The sequence below is a fragment of the Perognathus longimembris genome, chromosome 5 (genome assembly GCF_023159225.1).
Source record: "Perognathus longimembris pacificus isolate PPM17 chromosome 5, ASM2315922v1, whole genome shotgun sequence".
NCBI classification, from domain to species: Eukaryota; Metazoa; Chordata; class Mammalia; order Rodentia; family Heteromyidae; genus Perognathus; species Perognathus longimembris.
Window position 1 is genome coordinate 9,255,079 of NC_063165.1, and position 22,362 is coordinate 9,277,440.

At 35.0% G+C, this 22,362-nt stretch overlaps 3 protein-coding genes across 3 annotated transcripts; all 3 read left to right on the top strand.

The window, feature by feature from the left end:
- The first annotated feature begins 3,849 nt into the window (after positions 1 to 3,849).
- LOC125351214 (keratin-associated protein 19-9b-like) lies at positions 3,850 to 4,023 on the top strand. The gene has a single exon (XM_048345922.1). The coding sequence runs from the start codon at positions 3,850 to 3,852 to the stop codon at positions 4,021 to 4,023; it is 174 nt and encodes a 57-aa protein (XP_048201879.1).
- Positions 4,024 to 17,780: 13,757 nt separating this feature from the next.
- Positions 17,781 to 17,948, top strand: LOC125351366 (keratin-associated protein 19-9b). The gene has a single exon (XM_048346046.1). The coding sequence runs from the start codon at positions 17,781 to 17,783 to the stop codon at positions 17,946 to 17,948; it is 168 nt and encodes a 55-aa protein (XP_048202003.1).
- Positions 17,949 to 21,422: 3,474 nt separating this feature from the next.
- LOC125351367 (keratin-associated protein 19-9b-like) lies at positions 21,423 to 21,590 on the top strand. The gene has a single exon (XM_048346047.1). The coding sequence runs from the start codon at positions 21,423 to 21,425 to the stop codon at positions 21,588 to 21,590; it is 168 nt and encodes a 55-aa protein (XP_048202004.1).
- The last annotated feature ends 772 nt before the right edge of the window (positions 21,591 to 22,362 follow it).

Consider the following 22,362-nt stretch of genomic DNA (forward strand, 5'->3'; position numbering starts at 1 on the left):
AATGTTATCACTTCCCCCTTAATAGACATCTGATTATTCAATTATCCATTTTATTTAACTATTTTCTCTTTAGTTTGATCACACTAATCACTCTATGAGTATATCAATATGAAAATCATATACTTGACTTGCCTCTTTATATTCTATCCCAAATCTTTGCTTATATTTACTCTTCAACAATGTTGTTCATATGCACATACTCTTCTCTCTTATTTAGTAATGTTGCAATACACTCCACTAGGCCTTCTCTTCAATAACTCATTTTAAATCGTTTGGGTAAATTACATTACAGTATCATCTGCATAAATATTTTCTTATTGATTATTACTGAAAAATTCCATAGTTGTTTAATCGCCACTTCATAATGTTTTCCTAACATATTGACAGAACATTGATCTGTTTATCTTAGGCTCCTTTGCTGAGGAAGACTACATGCCAGAAGATTCTGGACTCTGCTGTTGAGGTTTTGTTAATCCTCTTTTCACTACAATTCCATATAACACATTATCCATACTGTCTCCTAGTATGAGTATCTTTTGATATCTCCCTTTTTATCAACACATTCAAGCTTCATATTTCACATTTTTCCAGATACATAGCATTTTAAGTGATATTACTTATGTCTGAATTAGAATTCATATTTTTCTGGAATATTGTTCTTTCTATTATATTTAGGGAATTGTGCAAAGGATTTCAATTCAACATGTCTATTTATGAATACCACGCAGCTTGATCAATGTCATTCTTTCCATCATTTTACTTAGAAGTCTTGATGGAGAGAATGATGTCAGGAAGTTAGTAGAAAAGGAAGTTCTATGTTTATATTATTGCACTTATTAGTGCAATGTACAGCCATCTACAAGTAAACAGTCTTTGGTGCAAGCTTTGGGATTCACAAAGGAAGCTGTGAATCTCCAATGATTACCAAAGCTACTTCATTTATATCCCAACTTTAATTATGAAAGGTAAAAAACCCAAATCTATCAAAAACTCATCCTCAAATGAATTTCAATATTAGAGGCTTTTATTCTCATCGAAAAATGTGTTGTTATCGAAGCTTTTTTCCCTCATATTTTATAGTAGTGATCTTTTCATTTTTCCCATCGACTTACCGATTGCCATTGCAAAATCACCTTCTTTTCAATGAATTAAGATGAACATATTTGACATCTTCTACAAAATATTTCAATACTTCATATTTCCCTCCGGGGTTATTTTTCTTAGGAATAATTGCTCAGAACTTATTCTTATCCTAATTTAGTCAAGGCATTTTCTTCAAATTCTTTTTGGACTATTAAGTGTTTCTCATACACCGATAAATACGCTTTAACTTAATATGGTGTGTTGGGCTGATTGCCAAATTGGAATTTAGTTACTTGTTTCTGACTTCCACTCATATATCTTAGGTTACTCTAATTTTTACTTCCTATCTATGTTACACAGAACTCTGAGCATTGGCACTAGGCCATGACAGACTCTGTTTTATATATATTGTTCTTTTAATGTCTTGGAGTAATATGGATATTTCCTTCACTAAGTAATTTCATCAAGGACCCTCCACTCATTAGTAAGGGAATAATTGTTGGGAAGTAAATTGTTTCATATTATACAATTGGAGAAATTTTTACACATTCACACAATTTCTCTTTTTAAGTTTTCAGTTCTCAGGAATACTTTCATGCATTTAAATTGTTGCCAAGTGCTGGTTTAACTCAGAATTTAGCTTAATACAACATTTGGAAAGTCATGCACATACATGGCTTTTGTCTTGTTCCTACCACAAACAAAAACAAAATACCATCTTTTAGAAAGAATTGGCTTAGCTGTTGTTTTAACTAACACAGGGGTAGCAGAAATAAAGTCTGAAAGAATTCCATGAATGCTATAAAATGCTATGAAGCACAATAAGGAAACTAAAGTGAAATAAAATTTAAATCTAAGATAAAATCATAAAGCAGGTGGGTAGGTTTTGGTGCATTTTTCTTAAAAGAGCAATACAAATGATGTAGTACTAATGTCTGTGCACTCATCACAAGGATGGATTACAGATATCCCTCTCTTGGCGGGTAGTGCCCTTTGAATATGGGTAACACACCCCTAACATTACAACTCAGCTCTACCTGTTATAATCTCCGAGAGCAACATCATGGCGGTAGAGCCATAGGATTGGGAGATTTGTTGACCAACAACTTCTTTCACTGGGAAAAGGAGTTCTCACATCTCTCTCATATAGTTATTGATCTCTTAGTCCTTTACTCTTTCATTTTTGTATCTTATTTCTTCTTTTCTTCCCTAGAAATGTAGCCGTAACCTTATTTTCTTTACTGGGTAATGCTTTTTTTTTTTTTTTTTTGGCCAGTCCTGGGCCTTGGACTCAGGGCCTGAGCACTGTCCCTGGCTTCTTCCCGCTCAAGGCTAGCACTCTGCCACTTGAGCCACAGCGCCGCTTCTGGCCGTTTTCTGTATATGTGGTGCTGGGGAATCGAACCTAGGGCCTCGTGTATCCGAGGCAGGCACTCTTGCCACTAGGCTCTCTCCGGGTAATGCTTTTCTGATAGCTTCTCATGAACCTCTAATGAAAGAAGGACACCACAATCACACAATCAGGACCAAGAGGAAGTAAAAAAGATTATTTTTTCTGATTCAGAATTTCATCAGTATAAATAGAGCTTCTTTTATCATTCCCATATTATGGACCTTCTGGAAACTTCTTATTCATAAAGAAAATATCTGCACAAATTTCCAATAAAATTACTATGGACACAGTAAATGTGTATTTTATTCATCTCAATAGACTTTCTCATTTAAATTTTGCCCATATTTTCACACTGAATAATTAATTTTTTGAGAATTATGTGTCTTAGTAATTACTTGTAAGAGATTTAAACATGCTTATAATAAGTGGTCTTTTTTCTTAGAGTTATACATTCTTTATTCATTTTGAACATTTCAGAAATAATTAAACTATATTTTCTTTAAAAAGTAAAGACATTGTCCCTTCATTCACACACACACACACACACACACACACACACAAACACATATACATTTATACAACATTTATATGCATATAAATTTACATATACCTCTTTTATTCTTGCTTTAATTTGGTAACCTTTAAGGATATTCAGAGCTACATAAGAAGCAACTCTTCAGTGGTTTATATTTATTTCTTTTATGTAATTACTCTTGTTAGCTGGAAGAGGAATTAAGCATGTAAGCTTGTTATTATATGCTTAAGGTGGTTAACTGCAAATCAGAGACTAGAACAACAGCTCAACCCATCTGTAAAAACTGATATTTTATGAGTTGCAAAGATACCCAAAACTACATGGCATGTAGATATACCAGGATTTGAATTTAAAACCTAGGTGTGCTCTATCCAACACGTTTAGACTCAGTACCAGAAGTGAGTCATAGACAAATTATCTAATTTAGGAAAAGAATGAAAGCTAAAGACTAGAAAAAACTGACCATGATGCAAGAAGAGGGCAGGTTGCATGTAGGAATTGAGTTAGGTTATATTGAAACACAGTGGTAGCTTTGCAGGCTTGGTAGCAATTATCTTCTATGAAAAGAGTCTCCTTAAGAAGTTAAGATCAAGCAATTAAGTAAAAGAAATCATATAGCAGTGGCATTAAAACAAACAAAAAGCCACCCAGATTACAAGTCAAAAGCATAGTTAGGATGTTTTCCACATTCTTAAGAGAGCAGTAAGCATGCAAAGTAGCTATATGAGTGGGTGACAAACATCCCCCATGTGAGTATAAAAGTCCAGGTGCAGATGGTGACATTCATTCTCAGGAAACTCACCTTCAACACCAAACTCAATCCCCAGCCTCTGACACAATGAGCTACTACTACGGCAACTACTACGGTGGCCTGGGCTATGGCCTGGGTGGCTTTGGTGGCCTGGGCTATGGCTATGGTTCCGGCTATGGCCTTGGGGGCTATGGTGGTTATGGTTATGGCTACTACCGCCCCTCTTTCTATGGCAGATACTGGTCCTCTGGATTTTACTGAAAAGATGACTGGCTGTCATTAGCTGTTTCCTGACCACAATTCAACACTGAAACGGGCCAGACCCCCACTTTGTGATGTCAGCAGGAAGATTTCTTCATTTTATGTTTTGTGATATTTATGCACATGTTATTGTAATAAACATACTTTTTGAGTATTCCAAATCTTGTTTCATTGTTATTTGTGCTACTCAAACCTTTTGAATCATACATTTACATATTTGAATAATATGTTATCCAAAACTGTTTCCCTCAGTAAATTATACCCCATTCTAATGCAGCCATAATGAGTCTGGACAAGCAAGCCCACCTGGGGTCACAGAATCATTAGGGTAAATAATTGAAGGTCAGATAGACTATATCTAGAGAAGGGCTCAAACAGACCAAAGGCTCTTCCGGCTAGTTCCCTTTTCTCAAGATACTTACTTCCTTACAAATTCCAGAATGATTCTTAAGACAAAAAGGAGAGCACTAAATTTATCTAAGGACACCATCATGCAACTGATGATAATGGACTGACCAAAAATGAAACGCATTTTAAATTAAAAAAAAATCAAATTATTTAAAATATTTATATTTAAATTTCATGCTTATAGTATTTAATGAGTTTCCAAGTGGTAACATGTGTATATGTGTATGCGTCCTTGCTGGGGCTTGAACTCAGGACTTAGGTGCTATCCCTTAGCTTTATCACTCAAGTCTAGCACTCTACCACTTGAACCACAGCTCCATTTCTGGCCTTTTTTCTGGTTAATTGGAAATAAAAGTCTCCAATTTCCTGTTTCCTGCCCAGACTGACTTCAAAGTGCAATTCTCAGTTTTGAGCTAAGATTTTAATAGACATGAGCCACCAGCAAGTGCTATGAATACACTTTTGAATTACATTATTTCTTAATATTTTAGTCTTGTTTTTCCATAAATATTCAGTTGAAATACTCAGGAAATAGAGAGCATTTGAAAAATTATGGGAGCTGAGGAGACGTTTTTAACTTAGGAATTTTAGAGAAATTTTTATTAAGCTGGAAATTGGAGCCAACTTATTTTTTTATATTTGTTTACTAATTATGTAAAGCAGCCTTTCCACACATTCTGCTCTCAAATACTATTAAATCACAAATTTATTTACCTAATGGTTTCAATTTTTCTCTTTTAAGAGATTATAAATGGAATATATGGTAAATGTAATGGAGTTCAGCATATATACTAAAATGTTTATGAAAATTATGAGTATTTTTCATATATTAAAAAGATGTCATTCAGTTAATCTATCACTGACATGTAGTAAATTTCTTAGTTTTAGATGCTATGTTTTGATAGCAAAGACTGTATAACTATTCTTTTTTATACATAGGTATATGTGTATGCATGAGATTTCCAATATATCTTTTTTTTTTTTTTTGCCAGTCCTGGGGCTTGAGCTCAGGGCCTGAGCACTGTCCCCAGCTTCTTTTGATTCAAGGCTATCACTCTATCTCTTGAGCCACAGAACCACTTCTGGCTTTTTCTATATATATGTGGTGCTGAGGAATCGAACCCAGGGCTTCATGTATGAAAGGCAAACACTCTGCCACGAGGCCATATTCCTAGCCCCCTTTTACAGTATAACTTATGTCCTGTATTTCCTAGCCATTCTTTTTCCCAGAGACCTGGTAGCAGCCTTTCTTGTCACTTTATCTTAAAAGTCAATCATGTCTTCTAGGATATATATTTTGTTCTCACTACCTGCCTACCTTTTCAGACACTAGAGCACGCATACATTCAGTGGTACATATATGTACATATATATTTATATATATATATATATCATTCTTCAATTTTTACTGATTTTGAAATAAATGTCACTACCTATTTTACTATATTTAACTTGTTTATATCATTAATGCATAAAATATAGGAATATACTTACCTACAAATACATATGCACACACATACACACACACTTACCCACAAGTTCTGAGAAAAATCAGAGGGTCAATTTCTAAAGCCAGAGAGAATAAGTCTTTGTATACAAACAACTTACTCTACTTTTGACCAAATGCAAAACAATAATGTTCTCACATTATATACATTCAGCAAAAAATTGTGTTCAAAATTTATTATTCCATTTCATTGGTGCATCATATTGCAGTGTTTTATTTGGCATACCTATTCTTTTTCTCTATTTAAGAAGAATTTAACTTTTAAAATAATAGTTTCAAAACACATGCACAAAACTCTACATCTAGTCACTGTAAAAAACAAAAGAGATCATGTGCATCCTCAAGTCCATGACTTTGAATTGCTGGCATTCATCTAAGAAAGTCAGCAGCTATGCAGATTTCTCCAGTGATTGTTCTATACATAAAAAATTACTTCCCAGGGAGGTGACAGGACTTTAGAACCATCAGTTCCGTCTCAGCACCTGAGCACTGACACACTGATTTTAGAGCAGCACCAGCCAATGACTGATACAATGTCATTGCTCAACATGGGTCTCCATGAGAGGCAACCTTTTCTCTGGAGCACCTGCTGGCCAGGGGAGACTTTTTAGGAACAGTGTTAGGGCCTCATGCTTCGACTATCTGCTCATTCACTTTACTTTCTTGAGATTACTTGAGGATATCACCTCTAACTTCATCTCAGAGTCTGAGTCTCAGAACCAACATGTAATAGAGGACTAGGGTGAAGTACCTAAATAAATAAAAACCCAAAGGAGTCAACCATTAAGTGTCAGTGGACAAGGACCATAGGACAATATAGGAAGTGGACAGAGAACACAGGACAATACAGGAAATGGGAAAGGAACTTAGGACAGGGCAGACAGTCTGGTCTTATCTGCAGTTTCTTCTCCTGTGAATGCAACTATCCATGACCAACTGTGTTCCAAAATGTTTATCTTCATCCTGACACTTTCAAGAGAGAGATCACATCCATATTCATTTTTTAAAATCACATTGTATAATTTTTCTATTATTGTTTGTCATTGTGCACAATTTATAAATTAAGCTTTGTAAGATTGAGTGTCTAAGAATTGGCGCTATCTGTAGTGAAAGCATTTTCTGGGGGTCTTGGAATCTTTCTGTCATGTGTAAGGGGGACTCCTTAGGAGCCAATAAAATTATGGACTAGGATGATGATGATGATGATGAAAGGTAAGACAGCATTTTTTTTCTCAAGAGTGAGAACTCAGATTTCTGTTTCATGCCAGCTGTAGCTTCAGGAAGGGTTAAGAGTATCATATTTGGGTGGGTGGGGTGTTACTTTTTTTTCTAAGTTGTAGGGCTTGAACTCAGGACCTGGGTACTGTCCTTGAGCTTTTTTTGGTTAAGGTTAGTGCTCTACCACTTTGAGCCACAACACTACTTACAGTTTTCTTGTGGTTAATTGGAGATCAGAGTCTCCTGGACATTCCTGCCCAGGCTGGCCTTGAACCATGATCCTCAGATCTCATCTTCCTGAGTAACCAGGGGGGAGCCAGCAGGACCCAGAGTATGGGGGTTACTCTTTGCAAAGAAATTTTCATGAGAAAATTGTGTGTTCTTCTCTGATGACCAATTTATGCTCTTTTAGAAATTTCTATTTACCAGTACAAATAAGATTTAAAGTTCAGAACACAGACTATCCAATGAGGAGAATAAGTAAATATGATCTTTGTTTTTAAAAAAAGTAAATAATTTCTTTGTTATGTAATTAACACATTTTTTTCATGATTTCATAACTTAATTGTTAGCTCATTGAGGATAAAAGGTTATTTGGAAAATATTAAGAACTAAGTCAAAGAAAAGCTGTCATCTGACATTACAATATCTCAAAAATTCAAAAACTTACCTAATAAAGTAGCTTAGATGAATCAATTGTAAGGTAGAAGCAAATGAAAAAGTGAAACTAATTTTAAGGAAAGAAGGGTAATTAAATTCTAAATTATGATTTATGAAATTTGAACTATATGCAAAGAAAAAATTTCAAGTATGCCTTAAAGGAAGAAAAACTTTCAAGTATGCTGTGATGGTTTTGTTTTTTACCAAGGACAACTGAGGAGAATGACCCTCCTTTGTTGTGGCTTGCCACACCCAGCTGGGAAAGTATAAAAGTCCAGGTTCAGATGGCAACATTCATTCTCAGGACACTCACCTCCAAAGTCAAACCCAATCCTCACCTCCTGACACAATGAGCTACTACTACGGCAACTACTATGGTGGCCTGGGCTATGGCCTGGGTGGCTTTGGTAGCCTGGGCTATGGCTATGGTTCCGGCTATGGCCTTGGGGGCTATGGTGGTTATGGCTACTACCGCCCCTCTTTCTATGGCAGATACTGGTCCTCTGGATTTTACTGAAGAACAACGGATGATCACAGCAGAACTCAGCATGTTTTAAATATCATTATGTAAATCTTGTCTTTTAACAAGCTGTGGCGAGTTGTCATTGTGTACATGGATGGACATGTATGTCACTCAGCAAGGATTCAACTACTCAAATTGCACCATGTCAGCTCTTGATGTTTATGATGCGTTGGCTTTTCACTTTTCCCCTTCTGTGACATTTTGAGTTATTTTCTAATAAAGTTTCTTTCTATATATATAATGTCTGCTTTCATCTTTCATCCATCTGAGAGCAATAGATTTTTATGCTTTACAAATACTTAGCCATGTTTTTATTAGAAACACTTTCCTCATAGAACTATTTACTTGGGATTTTTATTTCTTAAGAATAAGCATCACTATGAATACAAACTGGTAACTCGATTTAGGTTAGAGTACTCCATTTCTTATGCTGACCTGATTTTTCTGGTCATACATTCCACTGGTTGAAAAAGGTGGCTAAGACATTGTATTAATATACTGCTTTGTGGAATACCAACCCCTTTGTTCTACTGCATAAAGATAATAAAATATATTTCAAAAAAGATATTCCATGAAGACAAATTCAGGATTTTCTAATAGTTATAAGAATAATGTCCTTCATTATTTAAGATACTAAGACACATCTCTTTTAATATACTCATGTTTTCTTGAGATTACATAAGGGAGATCATCTCTCTTGCTTCTCCCCTTACCTACATGGGGCTCTACCTTCATGAACTGAGCATGCACTTTTGAATTGTCATTTATGAATTTTTGGGAGTCAGGGACGTACACCTAGATGTAAGATCAGGCAGGTACTTACTCCCTTCCACAACTTTGACCCCATGCTAGAATACAATACTCTCAGAATTTGAAAACTTTGCATAACCTCAAAATGCAAGTTTATTTGGAATGATAGACTCTGTAGATCCAAATAGTTGAGATAGGATGATATAGGAGACAGATGGGCCATTAGTCAAATGGGAATTGTATGGCCATTGCTCCACATTTGTGGAGGATTCCCTCTAAAAGCCTCTAGCATATGCTTAACTGTTGATAATACATAGGCTGTACTTTCTTCTAGCCAAAGTAATTACAGAACAATTAATTTATAATTAGGCATAGTAAGAGATAATAAAAATAGAACAATTATAGCAATATGCCTCAATAATTCTTAAAAGCAGACATTAAGCATTAATAATAAGATTAAAAAGCAGTTGTTATCTTAAACACTGCAATTAATGTATTTTGGGTGTAGTATCTCTTGTCCTATCTTAAAATATTCTTTTAGCTGAAATATTCTTTTAGCTGCAGAAAGTTAAGGGAGGATTTCTGTTGTCATCAGAAGGGACAGAGGCACAGAAAGAGGGAACAGGAGCCCTTACAGGAAGAATTGATGAGACAACACAGAGGTCAGAGACATGTGTCTAGAAACCAGGGAAATAGCTTTGTGACACTTGATACTAAAGAAAAGATTGTTGCACAGAACCAACAGAACATGGTCTTTTTGAAACCTTGATTTCAGATGTCTACCTTCAAGGTAGATGTGTACCTTGTCCTAAAACACATTTGTGTGTGTGTGTGTGTGTGTGTGTGTGTGTGTGCGCGCGCGTGCACATTATTTTCAGCTACCTACTTTGGGATATTGTATTATAAGAGAATTATGAATGCTAACAAATTGTCTAAGATATTTTTTCTATGTTGGGCAGCATTTCTGGAGATTAAAACATTCTGGCATATGTTAGACAACCTTTGAGATAGAACCTTTGGCTTTCATGTTCTCAAAAGTTTAGAAATTAATTATGAGTGAATAGTCCTGTTTGGTTTTCCAATTCTGATCGAAGAGTGGTTTTATTTTTGCCTTGCCTGCAAGTCTGTTCTAGAGAAAGATGATTGCCGAAAGCTTAGTTTTCACTGTTGAGTTCCACCTGACAGTCCAGTGCTATGGTTCTGGACTTCTTTTCCCAGGAACATTTTCAGTAATATATTTTGTCCACTGAAAGAAAAAGATGACCATGGAATATTGTTTGCCTAATATAGGAAGTAGGAAATACCAGAGAGAGAATCCACTCATTCCAGCTAAAGCAGCCTCCTTAGTTAATAATTCTACAGTGAGAAGTTTTCAGCTGAGGGAACTAATATTTTCATCCAAACAAAAAATTAACTTGTATAACTTCCTATTGATACAGAGAATACCTTTTGTGATGAAATTGTATGAAAACAAGTTTGTAAAAAATGACAAAATAGAAAAAAATACCATTTATATAAAGGAAATATAATTGTCCTTATGATGGTAAGGTTTGAATTTGAATAAATTTATAATTTGGTTGTTCATATTAGATTTCCCATTTTTGAATACATGACAATTTTCTATGTCATTTAAAGAATTCCAAGTACAACTAATTGTCCTATTGTGTGGGATAAAAATAAATGCTGTAGAAAATTAATAGGAAAATTGGTGAAATAGATGTGAATTAAAGATGGAAGATTGCATAACATACAGAAAGAAGTTTGCATTCAATGTATTTGAGGGAATAAATACAAATAGAGTGATGTCATGGCCTTTGTCATCATATTGAGAAAGTGAATGAAGACCCATGGAAGAATTAAAAAACAAAACCTGTTAGAGAAAACTTATTTCATTAGTAGAATATGCATTAGAATGTGCATTGTTTAGGGAACCCATGTGTAATTTAATTTTCTCATCTGAAATTATTTGTATATGCTAATATATGGTATGTTATAGTCAAGTACACACATATTTTAAATAGAAGGTAACTATAACAAAAATACTCGAAAATGATGGAAACATAAGAAATGATAGGAATGGTTTACCTAACAGATGAACCCTTTACTCCCACTTTAAAGAGAGATAATTGCAAAAATGCCTTTAAACACGGGGAGATAATTATCGAACATTAATACTGACCCTATGAAATCATCATTGACTAAATTCAAAGCACTGCCTTCATGACTCTCTGAACAACACTGAAATAAGGATGCGTTAGTAGTACTGCTTTCACCAAAGATGCATTTTCAAAGAGAATATCACTCATGCAATGGCTTTCTATAGGGAGCCTACAAGTCCAGGCAAAGATGCTGTCATCTTCTGACATCTTCTCAGGAGACTCGCCTGCACCATCAAATCCAATCCTCAACCCCTGGCACAATGAGCTATTATTATAGAAGCTGCTTTACTAGCTTTGACATCTACATGTTCTAGCTATGGATGGCCTCATGGACTGTGATTCCTTTGGGGGCTCTTTGGAAGGTACTGGACATTGGGATTTTCTTGAAAATAGTGCATACTGCACATCACTTCACAGATTTCTATCCGTTTTCATTAAAAAAACGGTTGCTCTAACTTTTTCACTATGATTTGTAACACATCTGAGATTCTGCCTTAGTCATGGAAATGACATTCCAGAGAAATCTCTGGATCTCTGTCTCTTCGATCAAGAAACTTTATCATGCAAGGTGAATAATCTTATCACTACTCCATATTTAAATGTAGCATATTTCCTTCTTGTAGGTTATTTCTCTCATTTATTTGCCATGGTCAATGAACTTTTATTCACATTATTATATCTGTATGGCATATTGCATTGAAAAATATTCTGTACTTGTATTTTAGTTATCCTTTAAAACAACCCTCATAGAATGTTACATAATTCCTTTTATATAGCCCTCATATTTCTCATTAGACTGAATGAAGTATATTTAGACATTCCATACTTATTAGTTTAATGTAACATCTCATGATATGTATATAAATTTAACATTATAGGAAGTACTATCTATAATGAAGAATATCTCTCCAGACATCTAACTGTTGTATCATGAATGTAGCAAGAACCAAATTCCCTTGGCTTCTTGTTTAGACTCATGGATTTTCCTGTATAAATGACCTCTTCCCAAGTCAACACCAGAATTCAGTAATATCTCAGTTTCTGCTTATATAAAAAAGGTAGAATAAATACATGTTTTTAATTTTTTTCTTTTGGTTTATAGCTTCTAGGTTATTCCAATCTTCCTACGCATTACATTTAGCTTTGTGAAATTTGTCCTTAAAGTTATTATTAGCTAAATAAATGGAAGTTGTTGACTTAAATGAATGTTTCTATTGCTGCTTGCATCTCAGACCCTGCTTACAGGATTGCATGCAACTTTTACCTTTGCCTACTTAATTCAAACTTGGGACCCTTTTCTTGACTCTTCAATCATATTTTGGCTTTTTCAAACTTACATTTTACTTAGAGACTTAGACAAAAGGAGATGTTTACAGGTGTGTGTTTCTAGGATGTTAATTCAACTGATATTCAGGGATGAAAGGAAAATAGGGAGAGTGCAAATGAATCTTGAGAAAAGCTGTGGCATGGAAAGATAAAAACAGACACATATCTAAATATAAATGAGGGAACCTAGGTCTCAAACTAGTCACTTGCATTGTTAACTTCCCTGTAGTATGAATTTATCCTGTATTCTTTATCTGATCAGTATTCTTACTTCCCTGTAGTATGAATTTATCCTGTATTCTTTATCTGATCAGTATTCTTAGATATTTTTTTACTATATTTAGTTTTATAGTTGTCAGGAATCATATCAAAAGAAGGATTTTGTTTCCCTGTAGAGAATTTCTTAATTTCAGAATCAAAATAACATGTCTAAACTGGATTCAGCAAAACAAGACAAAACAAAACAAAAAAACCCCAAAGACTTTCATATTGTTTTCTTCATAATTTGTGTTACTTTTGATTCTTTCTTTGAAAAACTGCTTCCTGGTATTCATCTCACCCAAATGGGTGAGATGATCAGTTCTGAGAAATGGATACTCATTACATAGAAACTTAAATCTTGTTTATCTTAGGACGTGATTGTGGTTTATATAACATTATCTTACCTTACCTTGATTTCATTTGTCTAGCTAATTGAAGTCATACAAAGCCCTTTAAGTGGACTCACCTATGAGATAGAAAAGAATTCATTTAAGGATTTAATTGTATTAAAATTTATTTGTGGTGTGTATTTTGATAGTATTTGAACATGTATTACATATATGAAAGTAGCAAGAAATTTTCCCCAAATATATACAAGAAAGGATGCAAACTTAAACAATTTTCAATTAATGATATCAACATGTTCTTATACTTTGAAAGTATGAATGGCCAGTCAAGAATGTTCATAATCATCATATTATTTTATTGACATATAGAGATGAATAATATATTGGGTTTATTGAATAAAAAAAAGTGAAAGGCAATAATTAAAAGCCTTGCACTGTGTAAATTAGGGAGCCTAAATTTTGAGATCTGAATTTAAAAAATGTATTCTGTATTATTGAATACAGGAAAATTAAACCTGCTACCTAAATTGGTTTTAGAACTTAAAATTGAAATCAGTTTTTTTTTTTTTCTGTGAAGGAAAATATTTGTCATGAATGTTTCAAACTGACTAATGAGTCATGGGTAAATGATACTGTTTTTCTCCAAAGATGGATTTTCAAAGTAATGACCCTCCTTTGTTGTGGCTTGCCACAGCTAGCCAGGAAAGTATAAAAGTCCAGGTGTACACGGCGACATTCATTCTCAGAAAAACTCACCTTCAACATCAAACCCAATCCTCACCTCCTGAAACAATGAGCTACTACTACGGCAACTACTATGGTGGCCTGGGCGGCTTTGGTAGCCTGGGCTATGGCTATGGTTCCGGCTATGGCCTTGGGGGCTATGGTGGTTATGGCTACTACCGCCCCTCTTTCTATGGTAGATACTGGTCTTCTGGATTTTACTGAAAAGAAGAAAAAATTGTCACTCATAATATTTACTTATTTTTCTTCTTCGAACATATTAATTCTTTGAAAAAGTTACCATTGTGCACAAGAATTTTTCAATGAGTAGATTTTCATATCTCTGACTAAGCAAGTCAATGTCAATATGAAGAGTCTCCAGAACTGTGTCCTTTACTATGTTCCTTGTCTGGAATAATTATGAACATGCATTTTAATAAAATTTCTTAATGAGTATTAAATCTCAATCTTTATTTCTTTCAAGTGTTTTCTTTTTCTATGGGAAACTTAAATAGCTTTCATAGTCCAGGAATTTTATTAAATTTTATTTTGTAAATAAACAGAGTGTTTCATCTAAGTTTTCTAAAAAATTTTAGTGGGATTTTATATTGAAAACTATTGTTTCTTAGATATGCTTCAAATTCACTTTTCCTCAGAAAGGATTCTTATGACTAACAAAAGCATGCAATCCATTTTGATGATTTCCCATTTCTAAATCGATGGCTTCTTTTTCAATGGAATCCTATAGATGGGAATAGATGTGGATATTTCTCAGGGAAATCATGCATTTGGTTACAATATTAGGTTGATGGAGCATTTATGGTGTCTTCCTTACACAGTTACTAAGATTCCCAGTGTTGTGAGTTCAGGAATGCTCTCTGGGCCTTCCCCATGTACACTGTGAGTTTTTCTGAGCTCAATATACAAGCAATTCCCTTGACTTGGACTCCACTGTTTTATGTATTTAGGATTATCTTTCTTCTTGTACAAGGAATACAGCCTGAGAATTCATCATATTTATTATGCCTAGTTGTCTTACCATTGTAGCAGATACCAGTAAGATCTCCAACAAACCTGCACCCCAAACAAGTACTTCTAAAATTTCTTTTTACAATCTCATTTCCTGGCTGGGAATATGGCCTAGTGGTAAAGTGCTCACCTCGTATACATGATTCCTCAGCACCACATATATAGAAACAAGCCAGAAGTGGTGCTGTGGCTCGAGTGGTAGAGTGCTAGCCTTGAGCAAAAAGAAGCCAGGGACAGTGCTCAAGCCCTGAGTCCATGCCCCAGGACTGGCAACAAAAACAAAACAAAACCAATCTCATTTCCTTCCACCAAAGAAATAGGATAACCTTTAGGGCACATCAATTTATCAACATAAACTTAGGCTCAGCCACTGCCCCACCAGACTAATATGCTCACTGAGGCTCTAAGTAGCTTAGTCTTGCCTCTGATTGTTAGCCAAAGACATCGTCTCCTCTAGTGTTTACTTTTATCTTTCGTATTTTGTTGTTTGCTGCATAACCTTCTTTTGAAAAAGCATTTTCTATCTTTACATAGTTGTACAAAGGGGGTACCATGTATGCGTTCAATGCATCATGACTGCTTTCACCTCCTTCAACATCCTCACCCCCTGGGGCCCAACCCTTTCTTTACTTAAGGTTGTTGTATGTACAACAAATTTTGGCAGCATTTTCCTTCTTTCTCCCTTCTATTCCTTTACTCTTCTCCCCTTGAATCCACCCTCTCTTTTGCATGTACTTATTTCCTGGTGCTGATGTTTTGGGGCTTTGACTTAATCTTTTTAAAAGATTATGCTATTTGAGCTCTCTAAATATATTTTTAATGCCAGATCCTTCAGAGTTCTCCTTACAAATAAACCTGGCCATGGTGTCTTTAGGTCTTTAAGTTGCTTTACAAATAAGAGATCCCAACTCCCATTTTGCTTTTGTCTTGTAATTTTGTTACCCTTGCCACTAAGACTGAAGTGTGCCGATGCCCTGAAAATTCTAGACAAGCCCACTTGAAAGCAGATTTTCTAAGACTACAAGTGGTGATTTACATCTCTCTCTTTTACTATCTGAGTTTTCATACTCCAAAAATTCCATTAAAATTTATTTCATGAATAAATTTACCTCAATTCTTATCATCCTTTTGGTATGAAACCTAAATTTGGATCTTTCATCCTCTAACTTCTCCAGGATCTATAGAACACATAATTAAATAGAGAAGTATTTATTTCCTTCTCTTCTGTACTTATAATAAGAAGCAACTGGCGAAAAAAAGAACCAACGACTTTCCTGGGACCTAGAATGGAAATAATTTTGACAATGTGCTATAGGATAAATATAGATTAATGTAAAAATGACAGACTTGCAGTTAGAATCTTAAGAGAGCATCTGTATTTTCAGAAGCCATATTTTAAAAAACTCTTCCATATTTTCTGTAAAGATTTGTGAATTAATCATATTTTTTTCTAAAAGAGGGAGAGTAAAAGATGTCCTCATGAGTAAACCTAGAGTCTTCTCCATCATCAACATTCAAGAGGAAAAGAGTTTACTTGAGCTTTATCAAGAGTCATGGGGAAAGTAAATATTCTACACTAGCCTCTCTCTAGCCTTCCCATCTCATCTTACAGATGAGTTATGGCCTTTCAATATTTATGCAAATATTATCTTTCCCTCCAAAGTATCTCAAGAAAGGAATTCTTGGACACACAACTCTACTTACCTAAGTCATTGAAAATAATCTTCTAGGAGACTTATTTTATAAAAATGGTGTTACTGTGGATTGAAAGATACTCCCTGAAAGTACATGTTAAGTTTCTAAACCAAGTGGCTGTAAATCTGAAGTAATATGGAAAGACAGTCTTTGTAGAGGTAATCAATTAAAGATGAAGGCATACTAGATTAAGGTAGGCCTTAATTTAAGTGGTGTCTCCTGGAGAGAGAGATACACATTACTATGACAACAAAAGCAACACAGACACACAAAGCCACAGACATACAGGTAGACATAAAGGTGCACTCACATTCACACACACACACACACACACACACACATGTGATAGCTATGTAATAAATAAGGCAGAGATAGTAAAAATGAAGCTCCAGTCTAAGAAATGTCAAGGATTGCCAGCATGTCCTAGCCACATACAATAAGGACTTTTACCATCTAGGAGTTTGAAAATATATTTATGTTGTTACAGCACCCAGTTTGTAATAACTGGTTATAGTAACCCTAGAGCTCGACTACTAGTAGATATGTTTTATGAAAAGTTAAAATTCATATGTACACTTTCTTTATAAGCTAGAGATGAAATGAGAGAACTTGCTTACAAAAGCAAACAAAAATTGGAAAGTATTTTTACAATTTTTGTAGTCAAGTTTAGTCTTTAATTTTTGGATTAATATTAATCATTTGTAAATTAATGAGGAACAAGAGAGAAGACACACAGACAGCATGGTATTTGTAATAGATTAAATTGGAAAACATACAAAAATGAGTATAATATGATTGGAATGGCACAAAAGACCAGGAATGCAGAAATGATTCAACAATAGCAGGAATGTCTAATAGTTACATTCTAACTATTATAAATATGTAAAATAGCAGCCATGATCAAAGGACAACGATTTTTACACATATGAAAAATATTAAACATTCTATGCATCTTTGCAATATTCTTAGTAAGGAAGGTATGACAAATGACACTCTTTTCCTCTAGTGATCGATTTTCAAAGTAATGACAATCCTTTGTTGTGGTTTGCCACACATCCACTGGGAAAGTATAAAAGTCCAGTGCACATGGCGACATTCATTCTCAGAAAACTCACCTTCCACATCTAACCCAATCCTCACCTCCTGACACAATGAGCTACTACTACGGCAACTACTATGGTGGCCTGGGCTATGGCCTGGGTGGCTTTGGTGGCCTGGGCTATGGCTATGGTTCCAGCTATGGCCTTGGGGGCTATGGTGGTTATGGCTACTACAGCCCCTCTTTCTATGGCAGATACTGGTCCTCTGGATTTTACTGAAAACATGGCCGTCTGGTACGATCTGTTCCTGATTCTGTCACTCAAGTTGGGTGTTCTGTTGTTCTATGGCATAAGAATGTCTTCATTTCACTTCTCTGATACTTTTGCATATGCTATTTTTAATAAACATTCTTTGTGAACATTCTTAATATGTTTCATTTGTATTTGTGCCACTCAAACCACAATTGACTCATAAGCTTATACATTTCACTACAAAAAAGTAATAAAGTTTGAAGAAAAATAATGCCGCATCAGGGCCTGTGATGGTGATGCGTGTTTGCAAACTCACCTACGTGAGAGGCGGAGGTGAGGGTATCACAGTCTGAGGCTAGCTCAGGAAGAAAGTGTAAGGTTCTATCTGTCAAGTAAAGTATGGCAGAAGGAGCTGGGGCCATGGCTTAAGTGCTTAATGAATCCAAGGCCTCGAGATCAAACTCAAGTACTGCCATAAAAATGGGACAAATAAACCAGATACAGATGTCTCACACTTGTAATCCTAGCTGCTCAAGAAGTTGAGATCTGGAAACTGAAGTTGAGAAAAAGTCTAGGCGAGGAAAACGAATCCATAAGACTATTATTTCTAATTAACCAGAAAAAAGCCAGTATCAGTGGCATGGCTCAAGCTCCAACCAAGAGTGAAAACCTAAAATGAGAGTGTGAGGCCCTGAGTTCAAGCCTTAGTACACACACACACACACACACACACACACACACACACACACACACGAAATAGTAATGGATAATAGTAGCAAAAAAAAATCAGTCCTAGGAAACTTTTATATATTTTTATAATAAAGGAAGTTTGGGAAAATACAACAATGATGATGTATTAGGTGGATTGTGACCATATAAAATATTACTCTTTACAGACATTAAAAATATGTAATGGATTTATGTTAAAATTATATTAGTGACAATAAAATGGCTTGATGGAAAAATGAGAAAAGAAGGAAATGTGCGTGCATGCTGCTGAATGTACTCAATATACTGATTAATGTAAACACCACATTTTACTCTATTAATATGCATTTCATGTAATTATATTTTAAGGAACTAATACTAAATGCTACCTTTTTAACTAGTAACTCTTTTACATCATGTGATATATGCTCATATAGTTTCCATTTAGATTTGAAACCTACAGAGCAATGTATCTTTAGATATCATTCAGTTGTATATTGCATTTGTCTATTTAAATTTACAATTAAAATTGTCTTTAAATGGGCAGAGGGATTTCATTTCACCGTGTCAATGCATCCTGACCGGTACTGTTTCTTTTACCTTCTTCTTCATCTCTCTCCACCCCACCCATCTCTTCAAATTTTCTGGCTCCATTTTTGCAAACATACATCGAGTATTATGACTGCACTCACCTACTCCGCCTCTCTCCATTTCCTCTCTTTAATTGTCTCCCTCAACTCCACAGAGCCAGCCTCTTGGTATGCATTTCATTAAACTGTAAGTTCGCTGTTCAATGGAATTTTACTACTGGAACTTTCCCCTGTATATACCACATTTCAGTTGATATGTTTAGGCATACATTCATATGACCCCTGTATATCTTAAATGGATGCAATATCCACATATCTATAGGAATGACATCCATTTCATCTATAACAACTAGGAAGCATCTATCACAACCTTCCAGACCTCCCATTATGAGGAAAGCCTGTGTCTTGGAGTATATTTGAATATAACCATTTATGAGCCTCTCATGGAAGAATTGCCATGACTTGCTGTCCAGTCTGGGTTCTAAAGTTCCTCACCTGGTGACTTCTAAGGAAATAATGATATATACATGGAGTCTGATGCCAGTCCCCACTGTCTTCCAAGGCAACCCCGTTCACCCTGCTACTGATATGACGTAGCAGCCTGGGAGGGGTGGGTCAGGTGCCATGCTTCCTTACTCTTATGATGGTAGCAAATAGCATTTAAATGTTCAGTCTCCACCTTTCCTTTATTCATTAAAAATATTGACAGCTGAGTCTGACTCATGATGTGTAAACTCTATGCAACATGCATTTAACATTGAGCGCATTCCTCATTTTCCCATTGAAGGGGACTATATTGCAGGTCCTCTTTTCGATGCTTGAAGTTTGAAACTGGTGATTGACATCTGATCCCTGTTCTGGAGACTTCTAATTGCTAGTTTTGTAATGAGTTCACAAATCAAAAGGCTAGAAGAAATGATTCATGTGATGACATCTCACTCAAACTATAGCCAGGACCTTTCAATAAATGTCACATGGGTTAATTTTATAACAATACATCTAACCTGATAATAATATTTAAATAGTAAGAGTTAGTTCGAGCTGTTCTTAACATAAATAACTTAAAACTGTCAGAAAATATTTAACATTGATTTGTAAATTTATGATATAACATTTATGGGAGATATTTATATTACCAATAATGCATTCCTGCATTTAGAAAGCTTAACTTAAGAAGTAAATATTATAGCTAAGATTTGACTTAGTGACAACCAGAATAGAGCAGAACAGGAAGAGATGTACTTCATTTGACAAATAGCAGGAATGTTGGAATTTAAATATATCACAGAAAACTATAACAAAAGAATATGACAATATGTACATTGTGATGGTAAAAAAATAGAAAATATTATCTACTGAAAAAAAAGGAAAATGAGTTTGGGGTTAATTTTGGATCATTATAAAAATATTATGTACTATATACATAGTATACATAAAGGTATTATTTATACAGAAGTATATAAAGCCCTTAAAAACAAGCTAATTAAAAGTAAGATTTTTATTTTTTCATCGCAGCAATTGTGTTCCTTGAGCTCTCGTGTTAGGTGTTAGGAGTATGAAGAAAAATCTCATACTATTAGAATGTTTTTTAAACCATCACCAATAACTGCCTGAAAAACAAAAGTAAACAGCAATAGAACAAAACAATTGTGCCCGAGGCAGTTTCAAGTTGGTAAGACACTAGTGTGATATTAGATGCTTGTGGTCTAGAACAGCATTTCAGAAAATAAGAAATACTTGGTTTGTAAGTGAAAAGAATGAAACATCTTGTAAATATTTTTGGAGATAAACTGATGATATCCTTGAAATTGTGAAGAATCTTAGGCAGTTTAAAGAGAAAGGAGGCTTATTTCTATGTACATATAGAAATATGTAGACAGAAAAAGAAATATCAACTTTACACTACTAACAGCTGAGTAGCATTTTATATTCATTAAAAAACAAGTTCTGTGGCTTCAGAATTAAGCTAAATTGCAAAAATAAAGAGGCTTTGTACAAATCTGAAAACCATCCTTACTATGAAAATTGTGACTCAATTGTTTTGATTTTTTTTTTTGAGGATGGATTTTCAAAGAGAATGAGCCTCCTTTGTTGTGCCTTGCCACACCCCGCTGGGAAAGTATAAAAGTCCAGGCGTACATGGTGACATTCATCTCAGGACACTCACCTTCAACATCTAACCCAAGCCTCACCTCCTGACACAATGAGCTACTACTACGGCAACTACTACGGTGGCCTGGGCTATGGCCTGGGTGGCTTTGGTGGCCTGGGCTATGGCTATGGTTCCGGCTATGGCTTTGGGGGCCATGGTGGTTATGGCTACTACCGCCCCTCTTTCTATGGCAGATACTGGTCCTCTGGATTTTACTGAAAACATAGCTGTTGTGATGATCTGATCCACAATCCATCACTCAAGCTGGAAGATTTCTTCATCTTTTCTGTGATGTTTCTGAGTATGTTATTTTAATAAACATAGCTTGAGAACATCACAAAATTTGTTTTGTCTTTATTTGTGTACCAAAATACAGTTTTATTCATACATTTGGCATATATGTGTGTAGTATATAACATTAAAGGCTCTTTTCCCTATGTTATTTTCCACTTCCTGACCTCCAATCTGATATGCACCAGCCAGTGACTCCCCTGAATGAGGACGCACACAGGTGCTGCTCTCTGATTTGAAGTTGTGTGGAAGAAATAGAGTTAATTGCACTTAATTCTTATGATGGCATAATTATATAATATATCCTCCTATACAATCCACACCACAAAGTTCTTCAGTGATACATTTATTCTCATTTTAGTGCATTCAGAAAGGAAATTCTTTTTAGTACATGTGTCCTGTAAGTATGGGTATTATATGACTGCTCTGTGCCTTCCTCAGCAGGTGTCTTCTTAGAAATTAAAAAAAAAAAAAAAAAAAAAAAAAACGAATCCAGGTGGCTTGTCTGTAGACCTCATTTACCTCAATTCGAACTCTGTAGAGCTAGAGATTGAGGGAATATGTTTTATCTATGTTCAATTACCCTCAGTTTTTGCTTTGTATAATGTGCCATTTAATTTTGTGGGCATAACCCTCCCTTTCATCATACATTAATAGATTGAGCATTCATTTTGAATCAGTGCATGCTGGCTTTCTTCCC